Source organism: Esox lucius, chromosome 24 (genome assembly GCF_011004845.1).
Source record: "Esox lucius isolate fEsoLuc1 chromosome 24, fEsoLuc1.pri, whole genome shotgun sequence".
Lineage (NCBI taxonomy): Eukaryota > Metazoa > Chordata > Actinopteri > Esociformes > Esocidae > Esox > Esox lucius.
In genome coordinates, this window is record NC_047592.1 from 2,166,565 (window position 1) to 2,193,523 (window position 26,959).

A 26,959-nucleotide genomic window follows, 5' to 3' on the forward strand; every position below is an offset into this window, starting at 1 on the left:
TTTTCATAAACGGAACTTCAACGGCGCAATTATTTGAATTGTAAAATGGAGTCTCTGAAACGAGTGATTTTCAGCCTTTTATTCCTGCCACTTCTCCCCGTCTGCAGAGCGGAGGATACAGGTAGGTTTTAAACAACCAACAACAAGCTTCTTCCTTCATTGAAAGTGATTTATTTCTCTGTTCAATTTCCTTTAATATTTAACGGACTGATCAGAGACAACTAGCTAACAAATGTTTACAACTACAGGGTATCCGCGGGTCCTTAAAAAGTATTGAATTAATATATCTATATGAAAGACCTTGAAAGTCTTAAATAGTCTTATTTCGTCTTTTTGAAGGTCTTAAAACATTTATTGTGGATGTTTGTGAACACATTTTAGCTCTGGTGGTGCACAGAGAGGAAGCACGATTTCAGAGTCAGACTGTTAAATGTCCACTTGAAGGCTAGCTGGTTTTCTCCCAACACTTGTTCATGAAGTAGATGGATATCAGGTACCGCGCTAGGTCATTTAGATGGCAACACGGTAGACTGTTGAAATTCCCGCAGGTACCATGGGATTCCTATGGAGGTACATTTGTGTCTTTTTGTCGACATTTCTTTTCAATCATAAATAATTGTTCTAAAAGCAAAAATTATGCTTCAGAGTAAAAAAGAATGTTTGCAATGAAATATTTAGTAATAGAGCGGAGAGAGAGAAAGCTGTAACGGCATCTCGGCTACTTCAATATTTATAGGGCCTCTTTGCACTCTGTCAATGGGCCATTACAGCTTTATATGAAAAAATACACATGACCAAAAATGATTCCTTGTAAGATTAGATATATCTCCTGTCTATTTGTAATGATGCCCTGTAAACTAGAAACCATTAAAACTAGAAATCTGTAATACAGTTAAACAAAAACTCATTGACTCTATTAACCTAACCCTAATTCACAAAACTAAATTGATGTTAATAGATATTTTAGAACATTCTATGAGGTGGTATTTGAAGTGGAGAGGACAAAACATACCTTCATTGCTGTTAGAAAACCATGTCTTAACCTTCCAATAGGGCCATTACCATAAATTACCCTGAACTTCAAAAAGCAGGCAATGCTGTAAAAACAACAATTGGCAAAATTTAAAGTAATGGCAAAAGTAGCTTACCCGTAACCTGTTCAATACCAGAGATAATGCCACAAATCTACAAATTCGTTATATGGGAGTATTAAATCCAGCAACATCACACTAATATCTGTAGGTTGGAACCAGATTAGACAATTTTACAGTGGAATTCTTTAGTTATTGATCCTGAAAATTAACCCGCAAAGCATTCAATTCATCCTTATGGAACGACCCCTAACCCCTGTGTAAAATATGAAAGTTTGGGGTTGAGACTATTGCTTAGAATATGTCACCTGGAAACTCGTTTTGAAGGAGTTGCTGAAGTAGCTTGCCTGTATCTTTTTCCAAACCCAAGATAAGCCCAGAAATCTATAGAATTCTTATGACGAGAGAATCATGGAGGTAAACTTAGTAAGAAACGTTAGTCAGTTTAACTGTATCAGTGTCATTCACAAATGGCCAATAAGCTGTGCAAATGGCCAGTGGTAAAAGAGGATTTGTTCAGGGTAGACTCAACTGGCTATACTGACACCCCTCTAACATACAGTTCTCTGGTGTAGTAGTTAAAACCATAACCTTCCACGTGGTTGAGAAAATTCTGCTACCGTGTGTACACCCATGCAGAGGTTTTACACATGATAGCTACCGCGACTGAGTTTGCATTGGTTACCATAGTCACAACAGTCCTCTGGTGGAGCTAGGTTTGGTATGTCGTCTAAAAATTACTTTACAGATGTTGTACGTTTTTGTCAATTAAATAAAAAGAAAACTACATGAAATAATGTAGTTGGCTAGAGGAGCAAAATATTTGTATTTCTTGGTGCGATATTATTCTTGTTATAATTATTAGGCTATAATAATTGTATTAATTGTTGTTATACTATAGTTATTAGTCGAACAATTAGTCTGTTAGTACCAGACCAAACCAGAGATCACTAGCCCTTTTGGCATCAAGATAAGTTAACCATTATGTTCATGATGGGGACACTGGCCACACACTGGAGGGAATTAAACAACATTGGAGGGAGATGCAGTAGCCAACTTCACTACTTCACTGTTGTTGCATGCAGATACAGAAGCACCTTAAACGGCTTCTTGTTTTGGTGCTCATCAACAACTAAAGTCTGTAGGTGCCTTACTTCAGTCTAATTGTGTCCTTATATATTCTTTGCGTGGGGTATTGTCTTAAATTGAATTTGAAGTGGCATTTAAAGTCTTAAATTTAACTTGCCTGCAGATACCCTGTGTGTAAATTGTTCTAATTTGCACAGTCTCACAAACAAGTCTATTTAATTAATTTATCTACCCAAAAATGTATTCTGAGTTTCTATTTTATGCACAATAGACAATCGTTCATATCTAGTTAACCAAACCAGCATATTGCTGTCTGTCCAGTTGACTACATCCATGTCTCTGAAGTATTAACTACTAATAAAGGTTTAATAATGTTTATACATCATGGTCTCAATGTCATGTGTTTTTCTGTTCCAGTCCAGGTGGTTTGCCAGTCAGAACCAGTTGTAGCCATTGTAGGTGATGATGTCATCCTCCCTTGTTCTCTGAGAACCACCATCAGAACCGTCAGCGCTGTTGATGAATCAGTGGAGTGGCAGAGACCTGACCTCAAACCTAAAGAGGTGCATTTCTACCGCAACCGTGTTGACTACAATGATGACCAGAACAACAACTACAGAGGAAGGACGTCGCTGTTCAAAGAAGAAATTAAGAACGGGAACATTTCCTTAAAACTGACCGGAGTGAAACTCTCTGATTCTGGAAACTACACCTGCTTTGTTCCAACACTAAAAAGTCCTTTTCAGAAAGACTCCGTTAAAGTTATTGTTGGTGAGTCATTTAAGTATTGAGATGATAATTCCCATAGCTGTAGTGAATCCCCACTAGGGACAGTGAGTCTCCGGTGTTGCCATTAAGGATCGCCTCCTTTAAAATGAATGACAGCTGCTGAACCACTCATGTTCCTTCTCATCCAATGGCACAAAACACACGGGTTAAATTCTTGATAATCCTGGAAGAGACAGTTAACCCCCTTTCAGAGTGGCTTAGATCCTCTTATCATCTTGATTCAAAATCAAGGTCAACTGGGCCTGTTCATAATCCTGTCATGCCACCGAGCGCGACAGGATGTTAATTTCTTAATTGTATTATGCATTTATGTATTTATTCAGGTTTTTACAGTACCGAGTTCACACATGGATTTTGGTGGGGTTCTATTATATCAGGTAGAACGTCACATTTATGCGATTAGGGCCGTTAATGGTGGGAAAAGTTCCGGAAATTATAACGTAATTCTCCATGGGATGTTAAGCCTGGGCAATTTTCAGATGTTTCATTAGAAAATGTTAGCTTGTAATGGTGACCTTTTTGGGGGTCCTGTGTCATGTTATGGTTAAAATGTCTGATTTATTACAACCATCTTCATGCTGGGTGTATTCTTCTATCACCTGAACATGAAATATTTCAGATCTTACTTTTCAATGAATGGGCATTAAATGGGTTGTCGTGTGGAGCTTGTTGACAAAGTGTCTATAACATATCAACATTTGAAAGGGCCTGAATACTTTCTGAAGGCACTGTGTATATTCTCTTGTATCTCTTTAGCTGCAACTTCTTCTCCAGAGATCTCTATTGTGGGAGTTGATGACATGGGAGTCATCCTAAAGTGTGAGGCTGGAGGGTTGATCTACAGACCTGAGATGACCTGGCTGGACAGTGATGGAAACATCCTCCCTGATGGATCTACAGAGACAGAGACAGACTCAGAGGGTCACTACACTGTGAGAGGACATGTGACCATCCAGAAGACTGATAACAACATGTTCACCTGTAAAGTTATACAGCATCAGATCAACCACAAGATGGAGACAGAGATTCATGTCCCAGGTGAGGTCTTCATTAGTTAACCTGAATACCAGACACCTTGTTAGACCAGACTAGTGGACAGAGATTCATGTCCCAGGTGAGGTCTTCATTAGTTAACCTGAATACCAGACACCTTGTTAGACCAGACTAGTGGACAGAGATTCATGTCCCAGGTGAGGTCTTCATTAGTTAACCTGAATACCAGACACCTTGTTAGACCAGACTAGTGGACAGAGATTCATGTCCCAGATGAGTTTTTTTTTTTGATAAATTCATTTATCAATATTTTTGTCAGCTTGTTTTATCCAAAAGTTAATAAAGGATTCTACATGTCTTCTGTGTTTCAGATCGAATGTTTCCTGAGCCATGCCAGTCCTGGTGGAGGGCCTGGGGGTTTGGGGGTCTGACCTGGGGTCTGTTTGTATTGATTGTTGTAGTTGTAGTTCTCTACATCCTGAAGAGTAAAGGTCTACTGCACTGGGGAAGAGGTAAGTCACTGATGGGAGTTACTCACCCAGGGATGGATTTTCACTATATTTGATATTTTATTGCATCCTATTTGCTGTATTTACAGCAGTGTGTTGTGAGATTAAAAGCACATCAAATCAGAGCATTGGACAGATGGCTGGTGGGCTACTGTCAATATCACTTTACTCTGATGAGCTCTCCCTCAGTGGGTTTGATTAGTTGCATTTTAAAGGGACTGATCAATGGTTTAACTAGTGTTTGACAGTGCGATCTAGTGATAAATGAGGTCCAGGTGTGACAGTGGGAACTGGTGATAAATGAGGTCCAGGTGGGACACTGGGATCTAGTGATAAATGAAGTCCTGGTGTGACAGTGGGATCTATTGATAAATGAGGTTCTGGTGTGACAGTGGGATCTAGTGATAAATGAGGTTCTGGTGTGACAGTGGCATCTACTGATAAATGAGGTCCAGGTGTGACAGTGGGATCTAGTGATAAATGAGGTCCAGGTGTGACAGTGGGATCTAGTGATAAATGAGGTCCAGGTGTGACTGTGGGATCTAGTGATAAATGAGGTCCAGGTGTGACAGTGGGATCTAGTGATAAATGAGGTCCTGGTGTGACAGTGGGATCTATTGATAAATGAGGTTCTGGTGTGACAGTGGGATCTAGTGATAAATGAGGTTCTGGTGTGACAGTGGCATCTACTGATAAATGAGGTCCAGGTGTGACAGTGGGATCTACTGATAAATGAGGTCCAGGTGTGACAGTGGGATCTAGTGATAAATGAGGTCCAGGTGTGACAGTGGGATCTACTGATAAATGAGGTCCAGGTGTGACAGTGGGATCTAGTGATAAATGAGGTCCTGGTGTGACACTGGGGTCTAGTGATAAATGAGGTCCTGGTGTGACACTGGGGTCTAGTGATAAATGAGGTCCTGGTGTGACAGTGGGATCTAGTGATAAATGAGGTCCAGGTGTGACAGTGGGATCTAGTGATAAATGAGGTCCTGGTGTGACAGTGGGATCTAGTAATAAATGTGGTCCTGGTGTGACAGTGGGATCTAGTGATAAATGAGGTCCTGGTGTGACAGTGGGAAGTTGAGATAAAGGAGAGATCTAATGGAAATTAACTTAACAGACAAAAAAGATATCCAATGGTTCCAGGATTAGCTACACATTTTATTTCAGTCATAAATTTAGGTAAATCAGTGTTTCTCAATCCTGGTCCTGGGGACCCCAAGGTGTGCATGTTTTTGTTTTCGCCCCTAGCAAATGTGGCCCTACCACCTACAGACTTGACTGACGTAATCAACTTGTCAAGCCTTTCGTTTGAATCAGGTGTGAGTGCTCGGGCAAAAACAAAAATATTCACCTCTTTGTTCCCCAGGACCAGGATTGGGAAACGCTGAGGTAAATCATTGAGTCTGGTGAATTATCTGTATGTATTTGTGCTCCACTGTTTTTTTCCCGATTTTTTGTGTGTTGCCCAAATTTACTGTTTATATTGAACATATTTATGTAGAAAACGTACTATTAGCTTCTAATCGTTCTATTCTATTCAGGAGGATTAAAAAACGATCCACAAATAAACAGGACGTCTCTGCAGAATAAGATTCCACTGTTGAATGGGAATGCACTGTCCAATGGGAATCTGCAAAACGGATTCTTGCCCAATGATGTTGAGGGTGGTGTCTAGGACATGGATGCCAGCAGCTCTTCGGTTTTCCTGCTGGACCTGGAATTCTCTAATTGGACATTGATGCCTGGACCTGACTGAGGGAAATGAGCAGGGGTGCTGATAATGGTTTATCACATGGTGGAACAGTTATTGACTGGGGACATGTCATCCATAATGACGCATGTCATCCATAATGACGCATGTCAACCTCCACTACAGACTACCTGAGTCTCATTGGGGGGGCTGCGGGGGCGGGGGGGGTGTAAACTTTTATTTTGTAAACTTTTGACACGTCTCTCAATTTGCAAATACTGCTAATTATGCCCAGCTATGTTTTTGTATCTGTACTTACTCCTTTAAGAGTTCCGATTGATGGAATTACCATCATGACAGCAGCTCTACTTGATGTATAGACCCTCCTCCATCCTGTGTTGATGCTGAGTGATTCTGTGTGATGTACAGCAGCTCTACTTGAAGTATAGACCCTCCTCCAGCCTGTGTTGATGCTGTGTGATTCTGTGTGATGTACAGCAGCTCTACTAGATGTATAGACCCTCCTCCAGCCTGTGTTGATGCTGTGTGATTCTGTGTGATGTACAGCAGCTCTACTAGATGTATAGACCCTCCTCCAGCCTGTGTTGATTCTGTGTGATGTACAGCAGCTCTACTAGATGTATAGACCGTCCTCCAGCCTGTGTTGATGCTGTGTGATTCTGTGTGATGTACAGCAGCTCTACTAGATGTATAGACCCTCCTCCAGCCTGTGTTGATGCTGTGTGATTCTGTGTGATGAACAGCAGCTCTACTAGATGTATAGACCCTCCTCCAGCCTGTGTTGATGCTGAGTGATTCTGTGTGATCTACAGCAGCTCTACTAGATGTATAGTGGAAAAAGAAAAGTCTGGAGCCAACATTAGCATAAATCACGGGTAAATCCCTGGTACTGGGGTAAAGCACCAGTGGAAACGTGGCATTAGTTACCAGGATGAAATCCTCAGACCCATCGTCAAACCTTATGCTGGTGCAGTGGGCCATGGGTTCCTCCTGGTGCAGGACAATGCCTGTCCTCATGTGGCCAGAGTGTGTAGGCAGTTCCTGGATGATGAAGGCACTGATGCCATTGACTGGCCTTCACGTTCCCCAGACCTGAATCCAATTGAGGACCTCCGGGACGTTATGTATCGGAATTCATCAACAATTTAATGTCTAATATTTTAAAACCCAACGCAGCACAAAGGAAACTTTTACAGTACTGGGGTTAAGGATTTAAAACAAAAGAGGTTAGGTCAACGTTAGGTATCAAAGTACTGGGGTTAAGGTTTGGGTTATGGTTACAAAAAAGAATCACCTTTGGTTGGATTTTAACTTGCGACCACTGGAGTTAGAGTTGGGGATGGTGGTGAATATTTAAAAATGCATTCTGCAACAAACGAATAATCTCAAAGTGCATAACAAAAAAAGCTAATAATATTAAATGAATAAAATAACTATCAGATAATAATATATATAAACACAACCATTCAAAAGTTTGGGGTCACTTAAAAAGGTCCTGGTTTTTGAAAGAAAAGCAAAACATGTTTTAATATTGTTAATGTTGGAAATGACTTGTAGCTGGAAACTGTAGATTTTTTAAGGAATATCTACATAGGCGTACAGAGGACAATTATCAGCAACCATCAGTCTGGTGTTTCAGTGGACATGTGTTTGCTAATCCAAGTTTATCATTTTATAAGGCTAATGGATCATTAGAAAACCCTTTTGCATTTATGTTAGCACCGCTGAAATCTGTTGATTAAAGCAATGAAACTGGCCTTCTTTAGACTAGTTCCGTACCTAGAGCATCAGAACTTGTGGGTCCAAATACTGGCTCAAAATGTCCAGAAACAGGAAAGGTGCTACTTTCCCATTTGAAAAATATGTTACTATGGACATTATGATGCAAGTGTATACATTTCAAGCTACAATTTCCAAAAAGGTTGGGACGCTAAGTACTATTGAAAGACAAGTACAAAGACAACATATCAAGTGTTGAAACAGAACTTTTTTTGTTTTTGGAAATATATATGCCCATTTTAAAGAACATTTTCTGTATCACCAGATCAGAGACAACAGGATTCCTAGAACCTTTTCTGTGCTGCTTTGTGGATACAAGCCCTCATTACATATTTTTCAGCCATTGCAGTTTGCCATTTTTCTTCAGGATGTAGACTACAGCTACACCACAACTTGCAGATATACCACTGACAATTACTGTCCAAAAAATGATCCACCACTGAGGAAAGATGCCATCTGAAAAACACAAGCAGGGTAGAATCATTACGTCACATACATACAAAACTATTTCATTGAACATCCAGATTATCCACAGTGGATTTATAAAGAAAACATTGCATGCTTGAATTAAAAAAAATTGAATTAAAAAATATTTTAATATCTGTAAATTCAAGACTGATCTCAACAAATCCATTACCTTGAACAAATTTTTTTTTATTGTGTTTGATCTTCTGCTGTAGAACTCTACAGGTGAACATGTTGTCAGTCTTCTGTCACATGTCCTCTCACAGTGTAGTGACCCTCTGAGTCGATCCAGCAGGGAGGACGTTTCCATCACTGTCCAGCCAGGTCATCTGAGGTTTAGGGTACCAGCCTCCAGAATCACACTGCAGGACCACCCCACTGCCATTGGCTGTGTTAATGAACAGCCACCTACACAGATTTAACAGTAACACACAGGTGAAAATGGCAATTGAAGGTAGATTTCCCACACCTGTGGCTTTTTTGCAATTAGTGTCTGTGTATAAACAGTCAATGAGTTTGTTGGCTCTCATGTGGATGCACTGAGCAGGCTAGATACTGAGCCAGAAAAGAACTCAACAGACCTGCGTAACAAGGTAATGGAATTTTATAAACATATAAAAAGATATCCAACGCCTTTCAAATTCCAGTCAGGACTGTTCAATCACTTACTAAGAGGTGGAAAATTCGGGGATCTCTTGATACTAAGCCAAGGTCAGAGTCTAAATCATAGGTTAAAGTCTCAATCTCACACCGTGGAGGCCAACAAAGCCAGGGAGGCTTGTTGGCAGCATATTGCCAACAGTAAATTTGTAATAGCAGTGTTCTTCCTGTTACATGTTTTCTGTTTTGTTTTACAGACTTTTCTTTTATTTGAAGCATGATTGAGGTGTAAAGCCCGGGCAACATCTCTGAAATTGACCCACTGCTTATTGTTAATATTTTAAGATAGGCTACTCCATGAAGCACCTATGGTTGGGGATATGTGTACAGTCAATTGCACCCAAGGGCGTAGAGGACTGATGGGCCAATATTAGAAACGGGTTAAAGTGTTTTGTGTAATACATTTATTTAGGAAAAAATAAATACTCTGTCGTGACCGAATAAAAAAAAATTCACAGTAAGTACAACGTGTATAAACATCAATACATTTTCATAGCTGTAGAACGAACAAACATGATAAAATATAAGCGATCTTCAGGTTAAAAAAATAGTCAAGACGTAGCTAGCTAGCTAGCTTTATTTTTAAGGTTTTATCTAACAAATGTTACAGTTGCTTGCTTGCTAGATAACGCAGTAGTTCCTATGAATGTGTGAAAAAGTGATTTATTATTATTGAATTATTTGAACGGAAGAACGCCTGCTAAAATGATTTGCACAATCTCTGTTTTAGTCTTCACCATACTACAGGGTCTGCAAGTACCTAGCTAAGTAATGGACGAGCCACCACCAGTCAAGAATGGAGTGTAATTAGCTAAGGTTCATGGAAACAATCTCCACACGACAGCTGGAATTTTCCCTCATGTTTTGAATCATCTGGATATAGCTAAAGTGTGTTCAGTATTTTAAGAATTTGGTTTATGCTATGCATGATCATGGCAGGAAAGTGATAGACATGAACAAACAGGCAAGGAGGGATAGAAAGAGGCCACAAACCAACAGGTAAATCATTGATTAGTGCCACGCCAAAGACTGTTGAAGATAGCAGCTGAATTTAGGGGTGTACTGTATGTGTTTGCTTTATGCAGAAGAGAGGCTGTCATAACAATAACACTGGTCAGAAAGACAGGCATTTCTAACTGTAATACTGTCTAAGATGATTGTTCGGTTCTTTAAGAATCTCCCCACCGAACGGGGCATCAGGAGAGGACACGTTGTTATGACTCGTTGTGGTTTTTTATTTAAACTGATTGATTTTCCACAAACAGCTAATTAGTCCACAAATAGCAGGTTATAAACCTGTAGAAATACAAAGGCTATAGTATAAACAACATTAGCCACATACATAATATGCCAAATTCTGAACATACTAATATGAATAGAATATACATTTCAATATAGTCAGTATTATAAATATTATAATATACTTAGTGTTTAAAAATGACTAAACACAGCACATTTATCTAAACACAGAAATATACATCAATGTAAAACACATCAAATGTACAGCAATGTCAATGTTACATATTGAACTAATAGCCCAAAACCACAAAGGTGTATATTGGTCTAAAGTGAATACAGTGAGTGTAGTTGCTGTGCATAGCAATCCATTACCAAAGTAAAGCGATTGATTAATTACCCATTCAGCACCGCAACCAGGAAGTAACTCGTGTGACAGTAAAACGCTCCAATTTCAAACATTTACTAGAATATAGTCACGGATATATATCGAGCTGACAGCGTTGAACATCAGACCACAAATAAGGTTTTATCAGCGTGACCAACGTAACAGTTATCAAGCATACAAGCCGCACATACATAACCGCAGCGCAACAGACAAACAAACCTAAAACGTAGCTCAATGTAGAGAAACAACAGCTTACCGGTGGCGCATCTCTCCTGACGAGACATGTCAAAACCAATGCTCGCTCCCGCTTATAGCCCGTGCTTATTCAGTACTGGAGTTGAAACGCGGATTTTACTGGTCCACGTTTCAACTCTTGACTGGCCCGTGCTCTAATCAGGTAAGTGAACTTCCCACCTAGTTACCTGCGTTACATTGCTGTTGAACACCCGTGACGTAGTAAACGCTACAATGATATAGAAACTCATATTTTTATGTGAAGATATCATAATCAAGAATGTTACCCTGTTAATTTAGTAAATCTTTAACAAACCAGGTGTTTTTTTTTTGTTACCATGTAATATATACCTATTGTTCTATATGTGGATTATGAGGGGTGAAGTTGTATTTGTATGTCAATTTCCATGGCAATAGTACTCACTGATGAAAGACGTAAAGATTTAGTGGTAACTTTGATAGATTTAAATCACATCTCAATAAAATATCAATACCTCCCACTTTTTTTTAAATTGAGGAGGGAAAAACAAACCAAGGCATTAAGCAGAAGGACTGCAGCCATTACGTTTGAAGCATTGAATTCATACAAAGTCAGTAGCATTCAGTCCCCCATCCTCATAGGATCTAATAACATCCCCTTTTCTAATGTAATTTGGTTTATGTTTTTATATGTTTGGACTGAATAGGCAGGGATGGTGCAGGGTAGACTAATCTGGACAAACTTTCCATTTTTGTTAGTAGCACCCTACCAAACAGAGAAATATCCCTATGAAAGTCAGCTACTCATACATTTCTGGCAATTTTTTATATTATTTTCAACATTTAGCAATTCAGTTGTATATCTATCTTTTGAAACTGTAATCCCATGAGCATGGTTTATACGTGGGCCGAGCTAAACGTCACATGGTAATGGAGGCTAGGCGGGGTTGGGACCTGGGTGGTGTTCTCGGGGGTTGGGCAGGGAAGGAGGGGGTTATAAGCATAGACATCATATATAAAGGCTAGATACCTTGTCCGCGCTAAAGGCCAATGGAGGTCGACGTCCGCACATGGCGGCCATCTTGCCACAGGCCGCTCGCTCACTCGTAACATTGTGTTTTATGGTGCATGTACTTTTAAATAACCATAACTTTCAAATGTTTCTACCGATTTTCAAACGGTTTGGTTTGTTATAAACGTCAGAGATAAAGTTATGACACTGCATACATATGAACCATTAAAACCATGGACTTCCATATGAAAATATCATTGAACAGAACCAGATAGGTGTAATGAATATACAAACAAGGTATGTATGTTAAATCAATAAATAGGCTACAGAATGGCAACAAGACATATACACTTTTGTACTATTATAAAATTACTATTATAAAATAATTTTAATTACTACATGTTTTTTCTTTATGCCGGATAACAAGCATCTCTGAACTGACCACATTTTAGCCCTCTAGGTCACTTGATATGACTTTAGAAACAACTGAGCCCTAGCACCAGGTCTTGTGAAGCTGTGTGCAAAAGCAGATCAATATAGAATGAAATTGAGTACTTTAGACCATTATTTGCCAAGGTATGGTCATGTGTATTGTAAAATGTCCTATGGAAACTCCCCATAGGACTTTGTCAGACAAAATGCTGACAATAAAATGCTTACTGTGGGGCAACCTCTTCGTGTAGAAGCATAATGAAATCAAATCAAATGAAAGGTAACACTGATGTTACTTGTAGACTATTTGGATTGTATGTCAGGGGTTCTGATATTTTTATGGACAGAATTTCTAGGCGCAGCCAGGGGCCGGAGGGTGTCAGGTTTGGGGACCACACAATTTCGTCTCTGCTCTTTGCAGATGATGTTGTCGTGTTGGCCCCTTCTAACCAGGACCTTCAGCATGCGCTGGGACGGTTTGCAGCCGAGTGTGAAGCGGTGGGGATGAAAATCAGTACCTCCAAATCCGAGGCCATGGTCCTCAGTCGGAAAAGGGTGGCTTGCCCACTTCAGGTTGGTGGAGAGTGCCTGCCTCAAGTGGAGGAGTTTAAGTATCTAGGGGTCTTGTTCACGAGTGAGGGAAGGATGGAACGGGAGATTGACAGACGGATCGGTGCAGCTTCTGCAGTAATGCAGTCGATGTATCGGTCTGTCGTGGTGAAGAAAGAGCTGAGCCGCAAGGCGAAGCTCTCGATTTACCAGTCAATCTACGTTCCTACTCTCACCTATGGTCATGAGCTTTGGGTCATGACCGAAAGGACAAGATCCCGGATACAGGCGGCCGAAATGAGCTTTCTCCGCAGGGTGGCCGGGCGATCCCTTAGAGATAGGGTGAGAAGCTCCGAGTAGAGCCGCTGCTCCTCCACATCGAGAGGGGTCAGCTGAGGTGGCTTGGGCATCTTTTTCGGATGCCTCCGGAACGCCTTCCTGGGAAGGTGTTCCGGTCCCGTCCCACCGGGAGGAGACCCCGGGGAAGACCTAGGACACGCTGGAGGGACTATGTCTCCCGGCTGGCCTGGGAACGCCTCGGTGTCCCCCCGGAAGAGCTGGAGGAAGTGTCTGGGGAGAGGGAAGTCTGGGCATCCCTGCTTAGACTGCTGCCCCCGCGACCCGGCCCCGGATAAGCGGAAGAAGATGGTATGGTATGGTATGGTATGGTATGGGTTCTGATATAGAATGACTACAAAAAATATGGATTAATTACACAAGTCTCTATTTTTAAACTATTATAAGAGTGACATTTATTTGCACACAAAAAATAGGTACATGATTCCCCTTTACAAATATAAATAAATCATTTATATATATAAATAAATGCTGTAGAGAGCACTACACTACTGTTGAAGTAAAAGAGGACAGTACCTTGAAAACACATACCTTGGGCTAATGCCCTTTGAAAAGGACAGTTTTATTAAGTTTCTGTTGCATGTTGTTGCTCTGTAAGCTGAGGATTGTAATTCTGGCGATGTGGTGCAGCCTTAACTTAAAAAACAGGGACAGAATTATTTTTAACAGCCTATGGTGGTGGATGTCTATCCCAACACAAACATCCTCTGAACCGATCCTTTTTCAGACAATGTAAACAACCTCAAGCAGTTTGATGGGCTGTGATTGTCTGGTACTGCCTGATGACTGCCGAATGACCCACTCTGCTGCCCTGATGACACTCACGGTTCCCTCTGATGGAATCACCAGACCTCCATTGTTTTTTAAATTCAGCAGGTGGTAGCTCTGGTCCTTGATGGCAGATGCAGCATGTCACCAGGCTGGCACGGCAGACCTCACACGAAAGCTTCTTCAGAGCCTGTCGCACAACAAATCCTGAAATTTTAGTTAGTAATATCATAACTAATAACAATAATCATTAATAAGCATGGGGAAATGAAGGGACCACTTCCCTTTTTGGACAATCGTGAGATAGTTCTTCCCCAGATTGTGACTATTGGCACTTTTGGTTATAGGGAAAATCGACTTTCAGTTAGCCTTCACCTGAAATGTACATGAGAGCGTTGTCCACAAGACCATCGAAGTGGACGGGAAGGTAGCTGTGATCATGTACTAGGGCAGGAATGTCAGCAAACGGGGATGGAAGATCTCCTCCTGCTGCAGAGGACACATCTACAGCTGACAGGCTTGTAGAGGTGTCGATGACAGCTGGTAGGGACTCTGTGTCATCCTGTGCCGTCACATTGCCTCTGCATGGTTTAACAACCCCACACTGGGCCATCAGCTTTACATCCTAAATATGTACTTGAACTGGCTGGCATTAGGGTTATTATTCGTTTAAGGAAAAAAAAAAGATATACAAGAATAGTACACAGATATTCAATAAATGCTTTAAAATGTTTTATGCTTAAAACATTTTTACAAAAAAAGACTAATTAGAACTAGCCACCCCTGAATGATCTTTCCACATAAAATAGGTTGAATGACATTATCATACAATTCAGACTGTATCAGTGATGATAAGTTCTGCAAACAAATGGTTTGTGACACTTCCAGGTATTGTGTGTGTCTTAGGGTTAAGGTGTGTCTGCAGAAAACACATGTTACCAAAAGTAAAAAAACATATGGACCGACAAACTGAAAACAATACAAGTCACTTAGTGTTGCGGCTGGTAAATATAAATTATGAACCCTACCAGATACTCTGATGGAGTTGAAGAGAAGCTCCAAGTGGTCCTGGCTGAACCTGTAGGTCAGGACATATTGCTGTCCTTCAAGCAGCACAGGAACCAACCGGATTGAAAAGCATGTGCAACTTTGCTGGTTAGCAGCTAAACTGTAACGTTATCTCCCATAGGTCTCACTCAAAGCTTATTGTTATTAGCCAGCAAATAACTACAACCACATCCACAAATTGTAATTTAGAAAAAAGATTAGTTGTCATAAAATCGTTATTGGTGTCAGTAAAACCTCTATAATCGAACAGCTCGTTTGTGATATCTGCCTAGATAACTTGCGCAAGTAGCCGTGATCCAACTATGCTGCACGATTTAGACGTTTTTAGAAAAGAAAAGCTGCAATTTCAACATTTTCAAGCATTCAGAATTATAGCCACGTTAATAACGTTTGTAAGAAACCAAACTGTTTGTAAATCCGTCAAGGTTTCAGCGAGATAAGAGTATTTGTGTTAGTGCTGATCACTCACCTTATATTAGGTACCACAGAGCCCGACAGGAAGCCTGCCTGTGACAAGATGGCCACCAGTGATGCCGGAAGTGACTGCGCCTTGAGACGTCTAGCCTTTAAATAAGATGTCTATGGTTATAAGGGCGTTGTTCTCTTTTCTTAGGCCTACAGGTCTATGGGGGGTGGATTCTGCCACGGAGATGTAGATAAGCGACCTACCGTCAACTTGCTCCCATTTAACGTCGCCGTGAGTGAATCTTTTATGCTGTACGTCGCCGTGAGTGAATTTCTATGGCTTAACGTCGCCGTGAGTGAATTTCTTTGTCTTTAGCAGATTACAACATTTGTTTGTTCATTGCATACTGCACTTGTTATCTAATTCCTCTAAGAATAACATACCCTTTTCTACTGCTCCTATATAGAGAACTGTAAATTCGAACTTTTGAACGTTCAATATATATTGGAAGAATATCAAGACAGTAAATCCAGGTATTGAAACTCCAATTTATGGCCCATCCACCACTGCCCAGACATCCCTGTGGACCATGATCAGCCATTATTGTGCAGGATTAATTTACATGTCCTTTTTATGCATTGTATACAGGTATATTTAATAAAAAATAGAATATTGGTTCTTCCTACCACCATTCTACTAGAATAACTACCAGTTGGAGGAGTGTGTTCCTGAATTAACACTTTATGTCCCAAATATCTCTTGGAGCCTAGACACTTTTCATTGTAAGGGGAGAGTTTGCATGGCCATGAAGGCCTGGGGTCATCAGTCAAGCCATGTTTGACAGTATATCACTGGATAATCCCCCCTCCCCATATGTGGAAACAACCTCTACAGTTCCTGCTTGTTTTTGGTGCCTTTTGCCCTCAGGTTTGTCTCCAGCAAAAACGTCCATGCAGGTCAGATGATTGACAGGTGCTTTTTTCTACAGTCACATCATTGGCAGCCATACATGCACATGCCACAACACTTCCTCCACCACACTTCACAAAACAGGTGCCATAACACTTCCTCCACCACACTTCACAGAACAGGTGCCATAACACTTCCTCCACCACACTTCACAGAACAGGTGCCATAACACTTCCTCCACCACACTTCACAGAACAGGTGCCATAACACTTCCTCCACCACACTTCACAGAACAGGTGCCATAACACTTCCTCCACCACACTTCACAGAACAGGTGCCATAACACTTCCTCCACCACACTTCACAGAACAGGTGCCATAACACTTCCTCCACCACACTTCACAGAACAGGTGCCATAACACTTCCTCCACCACACTTCACAGAACAGGTGCCATAACACTTCCTCCACCACACTTCACAGAACAGGTGCCACAACACTTCCTCCACCATGCTTCACAGAACAGGTGCCACAACACTTCCTCCACCATGATTAACAGAACAGGTGCCATAACACTTCCTCCACCATGATTAACAGAACAGGTGCCATAACACTTCCTCCACCACACTTCACAGAACAGGTGCCATAACACTTCCTCCACCATGCTTCACAGAAGAGGTGGTATGCTTTGGCTCATAAGCAGATGCTCACCTTCTCATTACTCCTCCCTTCCCATCTTTCTTTTAAGTCGCTGAGGGTTTACTGATCTAGCCAAGAAGGGGTTTTTATTGAACTGGGAAATAATTATTCTGTCATCCACCTCAGATATCTTTTGTAGGCTATAAGATTGTGCTCAACTCGAAAATCTGTTTAGGAGATTCAATGAATCCTTGTACATTTTCAATACGGCATTCCAAAATGCAACATTGCTTAAATATTAACAAAATGCGTTCTGAACCTTGCGCTCAAATTAGCTTGTAAATTATAATACATTCAAGGAATCATTGCACTCCAATCCAATTTTCAGATGAGAAATTACATCGAGAAACACAGAAATGCGTATACAAAACAGGTAATTTACAAACATGCAAAATGGTAAATCACAATATCAACTCTCAAGGGACAGAACAACTGTAGCAATATCAGCCACATCTGGAGCAGGCATGATGCAGAGGTTTATTAAGCTGACCAGTTCTACAAACATATACTGCCAAGGTCAGCCAGACATGGACAGAGACACCCAGGTCTAACTAAATTGGTAATTGGTTTATAAGAGTGAAAAGAAATCTCTGGGGTTTGTGAGAATTGCTTATATCCACGGTATATCCAAATCTTGTGTCAAGGCACTGCACGATGCATCACGCTTAAGTTCTTAGCTGTGGTACAATGATCATGTACCAAACCCGCTTGTGCCTTATTCCTTACGTATACCGATTTACTGTGATGCCACTTAAAGCAGAGAAAGAGCAAAGAGAAGTTATATTATGGTTTGGGGTGGCATTCATGCATCAGGGCCGGGCCAACCTGCCATAATGGAGTCAATCATGGATTTAACATTTACATCATGCAGCAGACGCTTTTATTATTGTAACGTTACTGAAGCTATTGGTGTACTTTCAATAAGTGATCCCTAAAGAAATTGCATTTCTGTTTATTTTTGGAAAGTAAGTGATTGCAAAGTATTAATATCTCAGTGTCAGTTGTTGAATTAAGTTGCCTTTATCTGTTCAAGTTCGAAGTGTTTGTATTTGTCATGAAATGCTTAGTTTCCTTACTCCGCAACAGAGCAGATAAGAATAAAAAAGGTATGATCTAAAGAAATTCATGTTAATGTATGATCTGTTCATATCTGTACACATCTGAGCAAAAAACGAATTTTCTGGGCGTGTACATACCTGTATAAAAATGCACCTTTAGCAGGATATATTCTGATTAACCATGTATTTTGATCCATAGTAATACCACATCATTTGTGGTGTATTATTTTTTTTTCTTTTATATTTTACATTTCTATTTTATGTTATGTAGGACGTTTGCCTGATACACCATGTGGCTGAACAAGTGAACTATAGGTATGTACCAAAAACTGTAGAAGCACAAACAAACCTTTCAGCGGCACAAACAGAGCATACATGATTGAGCCTATTTTGAGGGAGTTTGGAGCAGGTTGTGGGGCTGGTGACAGCTAAAATTAAATGTCTAATATATAAAACGCTGCATCAGCACAAACGAAACTTTTAACACCGACCTAAAGCCAAAGAGATTCACTCACGGCGACGTTCAATGGGAGCAAGTTGACGGTAGGTCGCTTATCTACATCTCCGTGGCAGAATCCACCCCCCATATAGGTGGCGGTATATGCACCTTCAGTTGGATGCGTTCTGCCAAGAAGAAGAGATACACTTCATCACGTTTTGGCGCGCTCTCTTTTCTGTATTCAAAACATTTAGAAGTGTAATCTTGCTGTTGCTGCAGTTGGATATACTTGAATTTGCCCGGGAAAATGGCATTACACTATATTCACATTGAGGTTGGAGGATTCTCTGATACGAATGATTTTTTTCTGCCTTTTATTCCTGCCATTTCTCCCAGTCTGCAGAGCGGAGGATACAGGTAGGCTTGAAACAACCAGCTTCTTCCTTCATTGAAAGTGATGTATTTCTCTGCTCAATGCCCGTTAATAGTCAATTGACTTGCGAATCTGATCAGAATAAAGCTACACCACAATGGAATGTTAAACCTGTCAAATTTCTGTGCACATAATGTCACGGTCGTATATTGAGGGCAGCGAGCTTGTACATTTAGTTTAAAAAGCTTGTACAATGAGGTATAAACACATTTGACAAAGTCGCAATTCTGTAACAAGACAATTGTCACAATTCTGTAAAAATGCAACTCGACTTGTAAACTTATTTTATATTCAGATTTACAACAAGAGCCGACTGAAATGTCCAAGCGGTTCTTCTCATCCTTTCTTTCACACGTGTGAAATCGCGTGCAGTTTGGTTAGTTGCTTTAAGAGTTGCAAAACCTCAGTAAGGAAATTAGCTATTTTCTGTCCTAAAAGCAGTGTTGCCGGCTCCTCAGTAAGGAAAGTAGATATATTGGCTGTCCTAAAAGTCGCCAGAAGTCACTAAATGACGCCTTCACTTAATTGGCCTTGTGCATGTAATTGTGATTTAGCGACTTTTCAGACCCCCTTAGTGACTTTTTCAAAAAAGCGACTAGCGACAAATCTAGCGACGTTTTGTGGTGTTGTTGGAGACTTGTTCTTACTCAACAAGCAGCGGGTGCTGCCGTGGGCCCCTCCCCCATCTGAAAGCACTCACAGGCGGCCCAGTCCAGCAGTTCCTCCGAGCTGCGGTCAGAGCAGGAGATGTTAACTCATCCGCGTCCAGACCAAGCGTGCCGCACAAGCCCTGAAAAGTGAAGCCAAAACGTCTCGATCGCCCCCTGGTGAGTGGTCCCAGTATAGGTCATAAACACCGCCCTCCCCATGTTATTCAATGAGACGTGAGACCAACTAAACAATTAAATTACCCTTCAAATATATTTTTTCCGAAGCTGGTGTCTGTCATTTACTGTAGTTTGTATCACGCTAATGTAAATTCAAGAGTTTGTTTTTAAAATAAGTTGGTTTTTAGTTAGTTATTTAATGCTCTAAAAACGGTGTTGTGACGTCGTGATTCACAGCTGTGATTGACAGCTATCTGAGCCGAGGAGCCACTGAATCTTCGGAGGACTGAGGAGATTGGAACTTTACATTTAATCTCTAAATTTCTATAATTGATATCATTTCACATGGACATAATGGGTTGTTCTGCAGTACAGTATGCTAACCGATCTGGCATTTCCAATCGATCTTTGAATTTTTTTCGGTAAGTTAAATTTATAAGCTATTTAATTAGCAAATAAATGTAATGGGCTAGCTAACGTTAGCTAAAAGACAACAAGCCTCGTTAATAGCTAGCAGATGATCGTTAGCTAGAAGTTACCAATTATTTTTGTATTAGGCCTATTCTAAATTAAGGTTAAACATGATGTAAGTTAGCCTATAACATATCGTCTAGGTTTAACAAGCAAAGGTTGTACTGTACTTGGACTTGCGATTGATTACGGTATGCGCATTCTGCGAGGGAGAGTGAGGGCGGGGCACAGGGGTGGGGCCGTTGATTTCGCGGCTTTACGGCTTTACTTCCTGCTCGCTACTGCGCATAACTACTGCGCAGAACTGGTCCCAAGATCGCTATCTGCGCAGACGCAAGTCCAAGATGTCAGCGCCGTATCGGGACACTGGCGGCTTCAGTTTTCACCAATGGAAAAGAGCGAAAGGGCGTCGTCCATTATTTTTTACAGTCTATGGTCCAGACTGAAAATGAAGAAACCGAGCTGTCCTACTTCGGTGAGCATGCCTATGATGGACCACAGGCCTATAATTTTGAGCCTCTTAGGATATAGAGGTCAGGGGGAGGAACAATGGGCAGAGGAGAGAAGTAGAGTTGTGGTGTCAACAAAACCAGTGGCAAATAGGGCATGTGACTGTAGCATAGTGGCTAACGCTGGTTCGTCTAGGCTAGTACATTGCTGAAGCAGATTTGTTGTATAACACCAAACATACTTTCGACCTTGTTTTATATTAAACATGCATGTAGATTGTCTTAATTTAAGCTGGAAACGGGGGTGTTGCTGCCCACCAACAGCTCATAGCTATGACTTTGTGCAAACTGCATTGATGTCAAGGCAGACAATTGCGAAAACCTGTTCTAAAGCTCAGTCTCTCCCTCTCTCTCTCTGTATAATGAACCCCTGATGCTAGGAACTTGCAGTCAGTGCATTTTTTATCCAGATGAGGGAATGGTTTCAGACGCAATTTTAGCTACTCCTGTCATCAAATCAACAGCTACCAAATGTTTGCTAATGCAATATAGCCAAGCTAACATGTAGCTATGTTTCTAGTTAGATGGTGGATTGCCCAATACATACACGCTCAAATCTCCCCTTGTGTGTCCCTCTGTTTATTTGTTTTCTAGTCTTTTGATTTTGACTTAAATTGCGCCCCCTTTTTTGATTTGTTCTTAGTTTTTTTGCTCAGGTGATTATTTCTTGTACATGGATAACATTTGTAAATACGCATGTATATTCTTTTCCCCAACAAGTTTTGTATGTAAAAAATAAAATAAACATCCATTCATGATGCTGATGGGAAATTATGCAAATTAGGCGATTACGTCATTTAGCGACTTTTAGGACAGCCAATAGCGACTTTCCTTACTGAGTTGCCAACACTGGATGGACGCTGTAGGAGAGAGGAATAACGTCGGGGGAAATACAAAAAATGAGTAAAAAACATCCTAAATATGTTTAGAACTACAACTTCTGTCGTTTATTTTATTATTATTTTTTTATGTCACAATTCCAACCCTGCTCCTTTATCCGGGCCTGGGACCAGCAAAAGTGACCCAAAAGAGAGACACTGGCAGAGTTACTTAGTTTATTGTATTATTATTATAATTTTGGTTATTAAGTTTGGTTTAGTTTTAACCTCATGGTCCACTTAGGAGCCTACAACAAGTCACAGTAAAACATAACATTTAAAAAGATCTACATTAACAATGTAAATGGAACAAAAAGAGACAATAGAAAAAAACGTCAATGACAATGTGAGAAAATGATGGTAACTTATGAGGGACCGTATAAAACATTATTCATTCTGATACTCTCACATACATACATTCTCCTTTCACATGCATATATTTTTACTCTAACAGTTTTTTTTCTCTCATAATCATCATTTTTATATGCAGTCACAATTTTAAATAATATATGTATATAAGCAGAAAATGTATGCATGTGTAAAGAAAATGTATGTATGTGAGAGAAGAATGTGTGTGTGAGAAGGTTTAGTGGAAACGGAAGGCAGAACATTTCTCGCGCTGTGATTGGCTGTCAACCTCACCCTGTGAATGGCTGAGAAACTCCAGCAGGGACTTGTTCAGGTCACGATCAGCATGGACGGAGATGAGATGAACGCTTTGCAGCGAGCCATTGGAGTTTTAAGAACTATTTTAACATGCTCTGATACTATTTCTTCCATTGAGCAGCAAAGGACATGCTCATCTACACCTAACGTTGTTCACAGCACGGCAGAAAGTGAAATGAGACAACTTTTCAGACCAGGGGGCAACTCACCCCATATGGAAAATATATTTTTGCAATGCAAAATGTATGTTTGACATATATTTACCAAATGTATTCATGGATTATATTTTCCAAATGTAATCAGGAATATATTTTCCTGAATATATATATATATATTTCTTTTTGTAGCTCACGCTACACAAGACCAAACCGGAGGATCACGACAGTCTTCGCGATATCAAACGCATCAGCACTTTGGCAATTGGGGCTCTCGTCCGAGGAAAATAATAAATAAGCTCTATTTTTTGTGGTGCTGATTTGATTTCGACAATGGCGGTGGAGAACATGGTCCACTCGGACTCAATATCTCCAACCTCCCTCGGGATCCAGTCGAAGCTCTGCCGGAGGTGGGAGTTAAAGATCTCTCTGACAGGAGACTCGGCCAGACGTTCCCAGCAGACCCTTACAGTACGCTTGGGCCTGCCGAGTCTGTCCAGCTTCCTCCCCCGCCATCGGATCCAACTCACCACCAGGTGGTGATCAGTTGACAGCTCCGCCCCTCTCTTCACCCGAGTGTCCAAGACATACGGCCGCAGGTCAGATGAGACGACAACAAAGTCGATCATCGACCTGCGGCCTAGGGTGTCCTGGTGCCACGTGCACTGATGGACACCCTTATGCTTGAACATGGTGTTCGTTATGGACAAACTGTGACTAGCACAGTCACAATTTTAAATAATATATGTATATAAGCAGAAAATGTATGCATGTGTAAAGAAAATGTATGTATGTGAGAGAAGAATGTGTGTGTGAGAAGGTTTAGTGGAAACGGAAGGCAGAACATTTCTCGCGCTGTGATTGGCTGTCAACCTCACCCTGTGAATGGCTGAGAAACTCCAGCAGGGACTTGTTCAGGTCACGATCAGCATGGACGGAGATGAGATGAACGCTTTGCAGCGAGCCATTGGAGTTTTAAGAACTATTTTAACATGCTCTGATACTATTTCTTCCATTGAGCAGCAAAGGACATGCTCATCTACACCTAACGTTGTTCACAGCACGGCAGAAAGTGAAATGAGACAACTTTTCAGACCAGGGGGCAACTCACCCCATATGGAAAATATATTTTTGCAATGCAAAATGTATGTTTGACATATATTTACCAAATGTATTCATGGATTATATTTTCCAAATGTAATCAGGAATATATTTTCCTGAATATATATATATATTTCTTTTTGTAGCTCACGCTACACAAGACCAAACCGGAGGATCACGACAGTCTTCGCGATATCAAACGCATCAGCACTTTGGCAATTGGGGCTCTCGTCCGAGGAAAATAATAAATAAGCTCTATTTTTTGTGGTGCTGATTTGATTTCGACAATGGCGGTGGAGAACATGGTCCACTCGGACTCAATATCTCCAACCTCCCTCGGGATCCAGTCGAAGCTCTGCCGGAGGTGGGAGTTAAAGATCTCTCTGACAGGAGACTCGGCCAGACGTTCCCAGCAGACCCTTACAGTACGCTTGGGCCTGCCGAGTCTGTCCAGCTTCCTCCCCCGCCATCGGATCCAACTCACCACCAGGTGGTGATCAGTTGACAGCTCCGCCCCTCTCTTCACCCGAGTGTCCAAGACATACGGCCGCAGGTCAGATGAGACGACAACAAAGTCGATCATCGACCTGCGGCCTAGGGTGTCCTGGTGCCACGTGCACTGATGGACACCCTTATGCTTGAACATGGTGTTCGTTATGGACAAACTGTGACTAGCACAGAAGTCCAATAACTGAACACCACTCGGGTTCAGATCAGGGGGGCCGTTCCTCCCAATCACGCCCCTCCAGGTGTCACTGTCGTTGCCCACGTGGGCGTTGAAGTCCCCCAGTAGAACAATAGAGTCCCCAGTCGGAGCACTTTCCAGCACCCCTCCCAGAGACTCCAAGAAGGTCGGGTACTCTGCACTGCGGTTCGGCCCGTAGGCACAAACAACAGTGAGAGACCTATCCCCGACCCGTAGGCGCAGGGAAACGGCCCTCTCGTTCACCGGGGTAAACTCCAACACATGGCGGCAGAGCTGGGGAGCTATGAGCAAACCCACACCAGCCCGCCGCCTCTCACCATGGGCAACTCCAGAGTGGTGAAGAGTCCATCCTCTCTCAAGGAGTGTGGTTCCAGAGCCCAAGCCGTGCGTAGAGGTGATCCCGACTACCTCTAATCGGAACCTCTCAACCTCACGCACTAACTCAGGCTCCTTCCCCGCCAGCGAGGTGACATTCCACGTCCCTAGAGCCAGTTTCTGTGTCCAGAGATCGGGTTGTCTAGGCCCCTGCCTTCGACTGCCGCCCGATCCTCTTTGCACCGGCCCCTTATGGTCCCTCCTGTGGGTGGTGAGCCCACGGGAGGGCGGCCCCACGTCACCCGTTCGGGCTGAGCCCGGCCGGGCCCCATGGGGGAAGGCCCGGCCACCAGGCGCTCGCATTCGAGCCCCAACCCCGGGCCTGGCTCCGGGGTGGGGCCCCGGCTGCGCCATACCGGGCGACGTCACGGTACTCAAAATGTTATTCTTCATTAAGGGGTTTTGAAGTACCTCCCTGAGTACCTCAAGTCTCTGGATGTTGTGGGGCTGTCTTGGTTGACACGCCTGTGCAACATCGCGTGGCGGTCGGGGACAGTGCCTCTGGGATGGCAGACCGGGGTGGTGGTCCCTCTTTTTAAGAAGGGGGACCGGAGGGTGTGTTCCAACTATAGGGGGATCACACTTCTCAGCCTCCCCGGGAAAGTCTATGCCAGGGTTCTGGAGAGGAGAATACGGCCGATAGTAGAACCTCGGATTCAGGAGGAACAGTGTGGTTTTCGTCCGGGCCGTGGAACACTGGACCAGCTCTATACCCTCTACGGGGTGTTGGAGGGTTCATGGGAGTTTGCCCAACCAATCCACATGTGTTTTGTGGATTTGGAGAAGGCATTCGACTGTGTCCCTCGCGGCATCTTGTGGAGGGTGCTTGGGGAATATGGGGTCCTGGGTCCTTTGCTAAGGGCTGTCAGGTCCCTATACAACCGAAGCAGGAGCTTGGTCCGCATTGCCGGCAGTAAGTCAGACTTGTTCCCAGTGCATGTTGGACTCCGGCAGGGCTGCCCTTTGTCACCGGTTCTGTTTGTAATTTTTATGGACAGAATTTCTAGGCGCAGCCAGGGGCCGGAGGGTGTCAGGTTTGGGGACCACACGATTTCGTCTCTGCTCTTTGCAGATGATGTTGTCGTGTTGGCCCCTTCTAACCAGGACCTTCAGCATGCACTGGGACGGTTTGCAGCCGAGTGTGAAGCGGTGGGGATGAAAATCAGTACCTCCAAATCCGAGGCCATGGTCCTCAGTCGGAAAAGGGTGGCTTGCCCACTTCAGGTTGGTGGAGAGTGCCTGCCTCAAGTGGAGGAGTTTAAGTATCTAGGGGTCTTGTTCACGAGTGAGGGAAGGATGGAACGGGAGATTGACAGACGGATCGGTGCAGCTTCTGCAGTAATGCAGTCGATGTATCGGTCTGTCGTGGTGAAGAAAGAGCTGAGCCGCAAGGCGAAGCTCTCGATTTACCAGTCAATCTACGTTCCTACTCTCACCTATGGTCATGAGCTTTGGGTCATGACCGAAAGGACAAGATCCCGGATACAGGCGGCCGAAATGAGTTTTCTCCGCAGGGTGGCTGGGCGATCCCTTAGAGATAGGGTGAGAAGCTCGGTCACCCGGGAGGAGCTCAGAGTAGAGCCGTTGCTCCTCCACATCGAGAGGGGTCAGCTGAGGTGGCTTGGGCATCTTTTTCGGATGCCTCCGGAACGCCTTCCTGGGAAGGTGTTCCGGTCCCATCCCACCGGGAGGAGACCCCGGGGAAGACCTAGGACACGCTGGAGGGACTATGTCTCCCGGCTGGCCTGGGAACGCCTCGGTGTCCCCCCGGAAGAGCTAGAGGAAGTGTCTGGGGAGAGGGAAGTCTGGGCATCCCTGCTTAGACTGCTGCCCCCGCGACCCGGCCCCGGATAAGCGGTAGAAGATGGATGGATGGATGATTTGATTTCATGCCTTCACTGCAACCTTAAACTAACTTCAATGTCTGTTGTTCCTTCTCTTCATTACAGTAAGTTAATTGATATATTTACATCTGTGGAAGCCAGGACATAAACTTAACGTGACAAAGAGCATGATTGAAGCCTTACAATATGTCAGTGCAGTGAAGGCATGAGATCGGACACAATTGCGGCAGGTTAAGGCTAGACAGGTGGGGAAAAAAGCGCGGTCACTAACCAACATACAATCCAATCAGTTATACAAATCAGCACCACAAAAATAGAGCTTATTTATTCTTACCTTTTCCTCGGACGAGAGCCCCAATTGCCAAAGTGC

General features: G+C 42.5%; 1 protein-coding gene and 1 long non-coding RNA gene across 3 annotated transcripts; one reads left to right on the forward strand and one right to left on the reverse strand.

Annotated features, from left to right (window-relative positions):
• Nucleotides 1–21: 21 nt before the first annotated feature.
• On the forward strand, nucleotides 22–6,760 carry LOC105008461 (butyrophilin-like protein 10). Its single transcript, XM_034290755.1, has 5 exons — nucleotides 22–121; nucleotides 2,598–2,951; nucleotides 3,726–4,007; nucleotides 4,334–4,474; nucleotides 6,019–6,760. Exons 1-5 carry the CDS (start codon nucleotides 46–48, stop codon nucleotides 6,150–6,152), a joined length of 987 nt encoding a protein of 328 aa, XP_034146646.1. The 5' UTR covers nucleotides 22–45; the 3' UTR covers nucleotides 6,153–6,760.
• A 1,075-nt stretch (nucleotides 6,761–7,835) lies between these two features.
• Nucleotides 7,836–11,217, reverse strand: LOC117593960. Of its 2 annotated transcripts, none has more exons than XR_004575435.1 (3): nucleotides 10,973–11,217; nucleotides 8,605–8,840; nucleotides 7,836–8,423 (listed from the first exon to the last, which is right to left on the reverse strand). It is a non-coding gene; the product is annotated as an uncharacterized LOC117593960 (long non-coding RNA). The 2 variants fall into 2 exon arrangements; XR_004575434.1 differs by having other exon boundaries at nucleotides 10,936–11,217.
• Nucleotides 11,218–26,959: the final 15,742 nt, after the last annotated feature.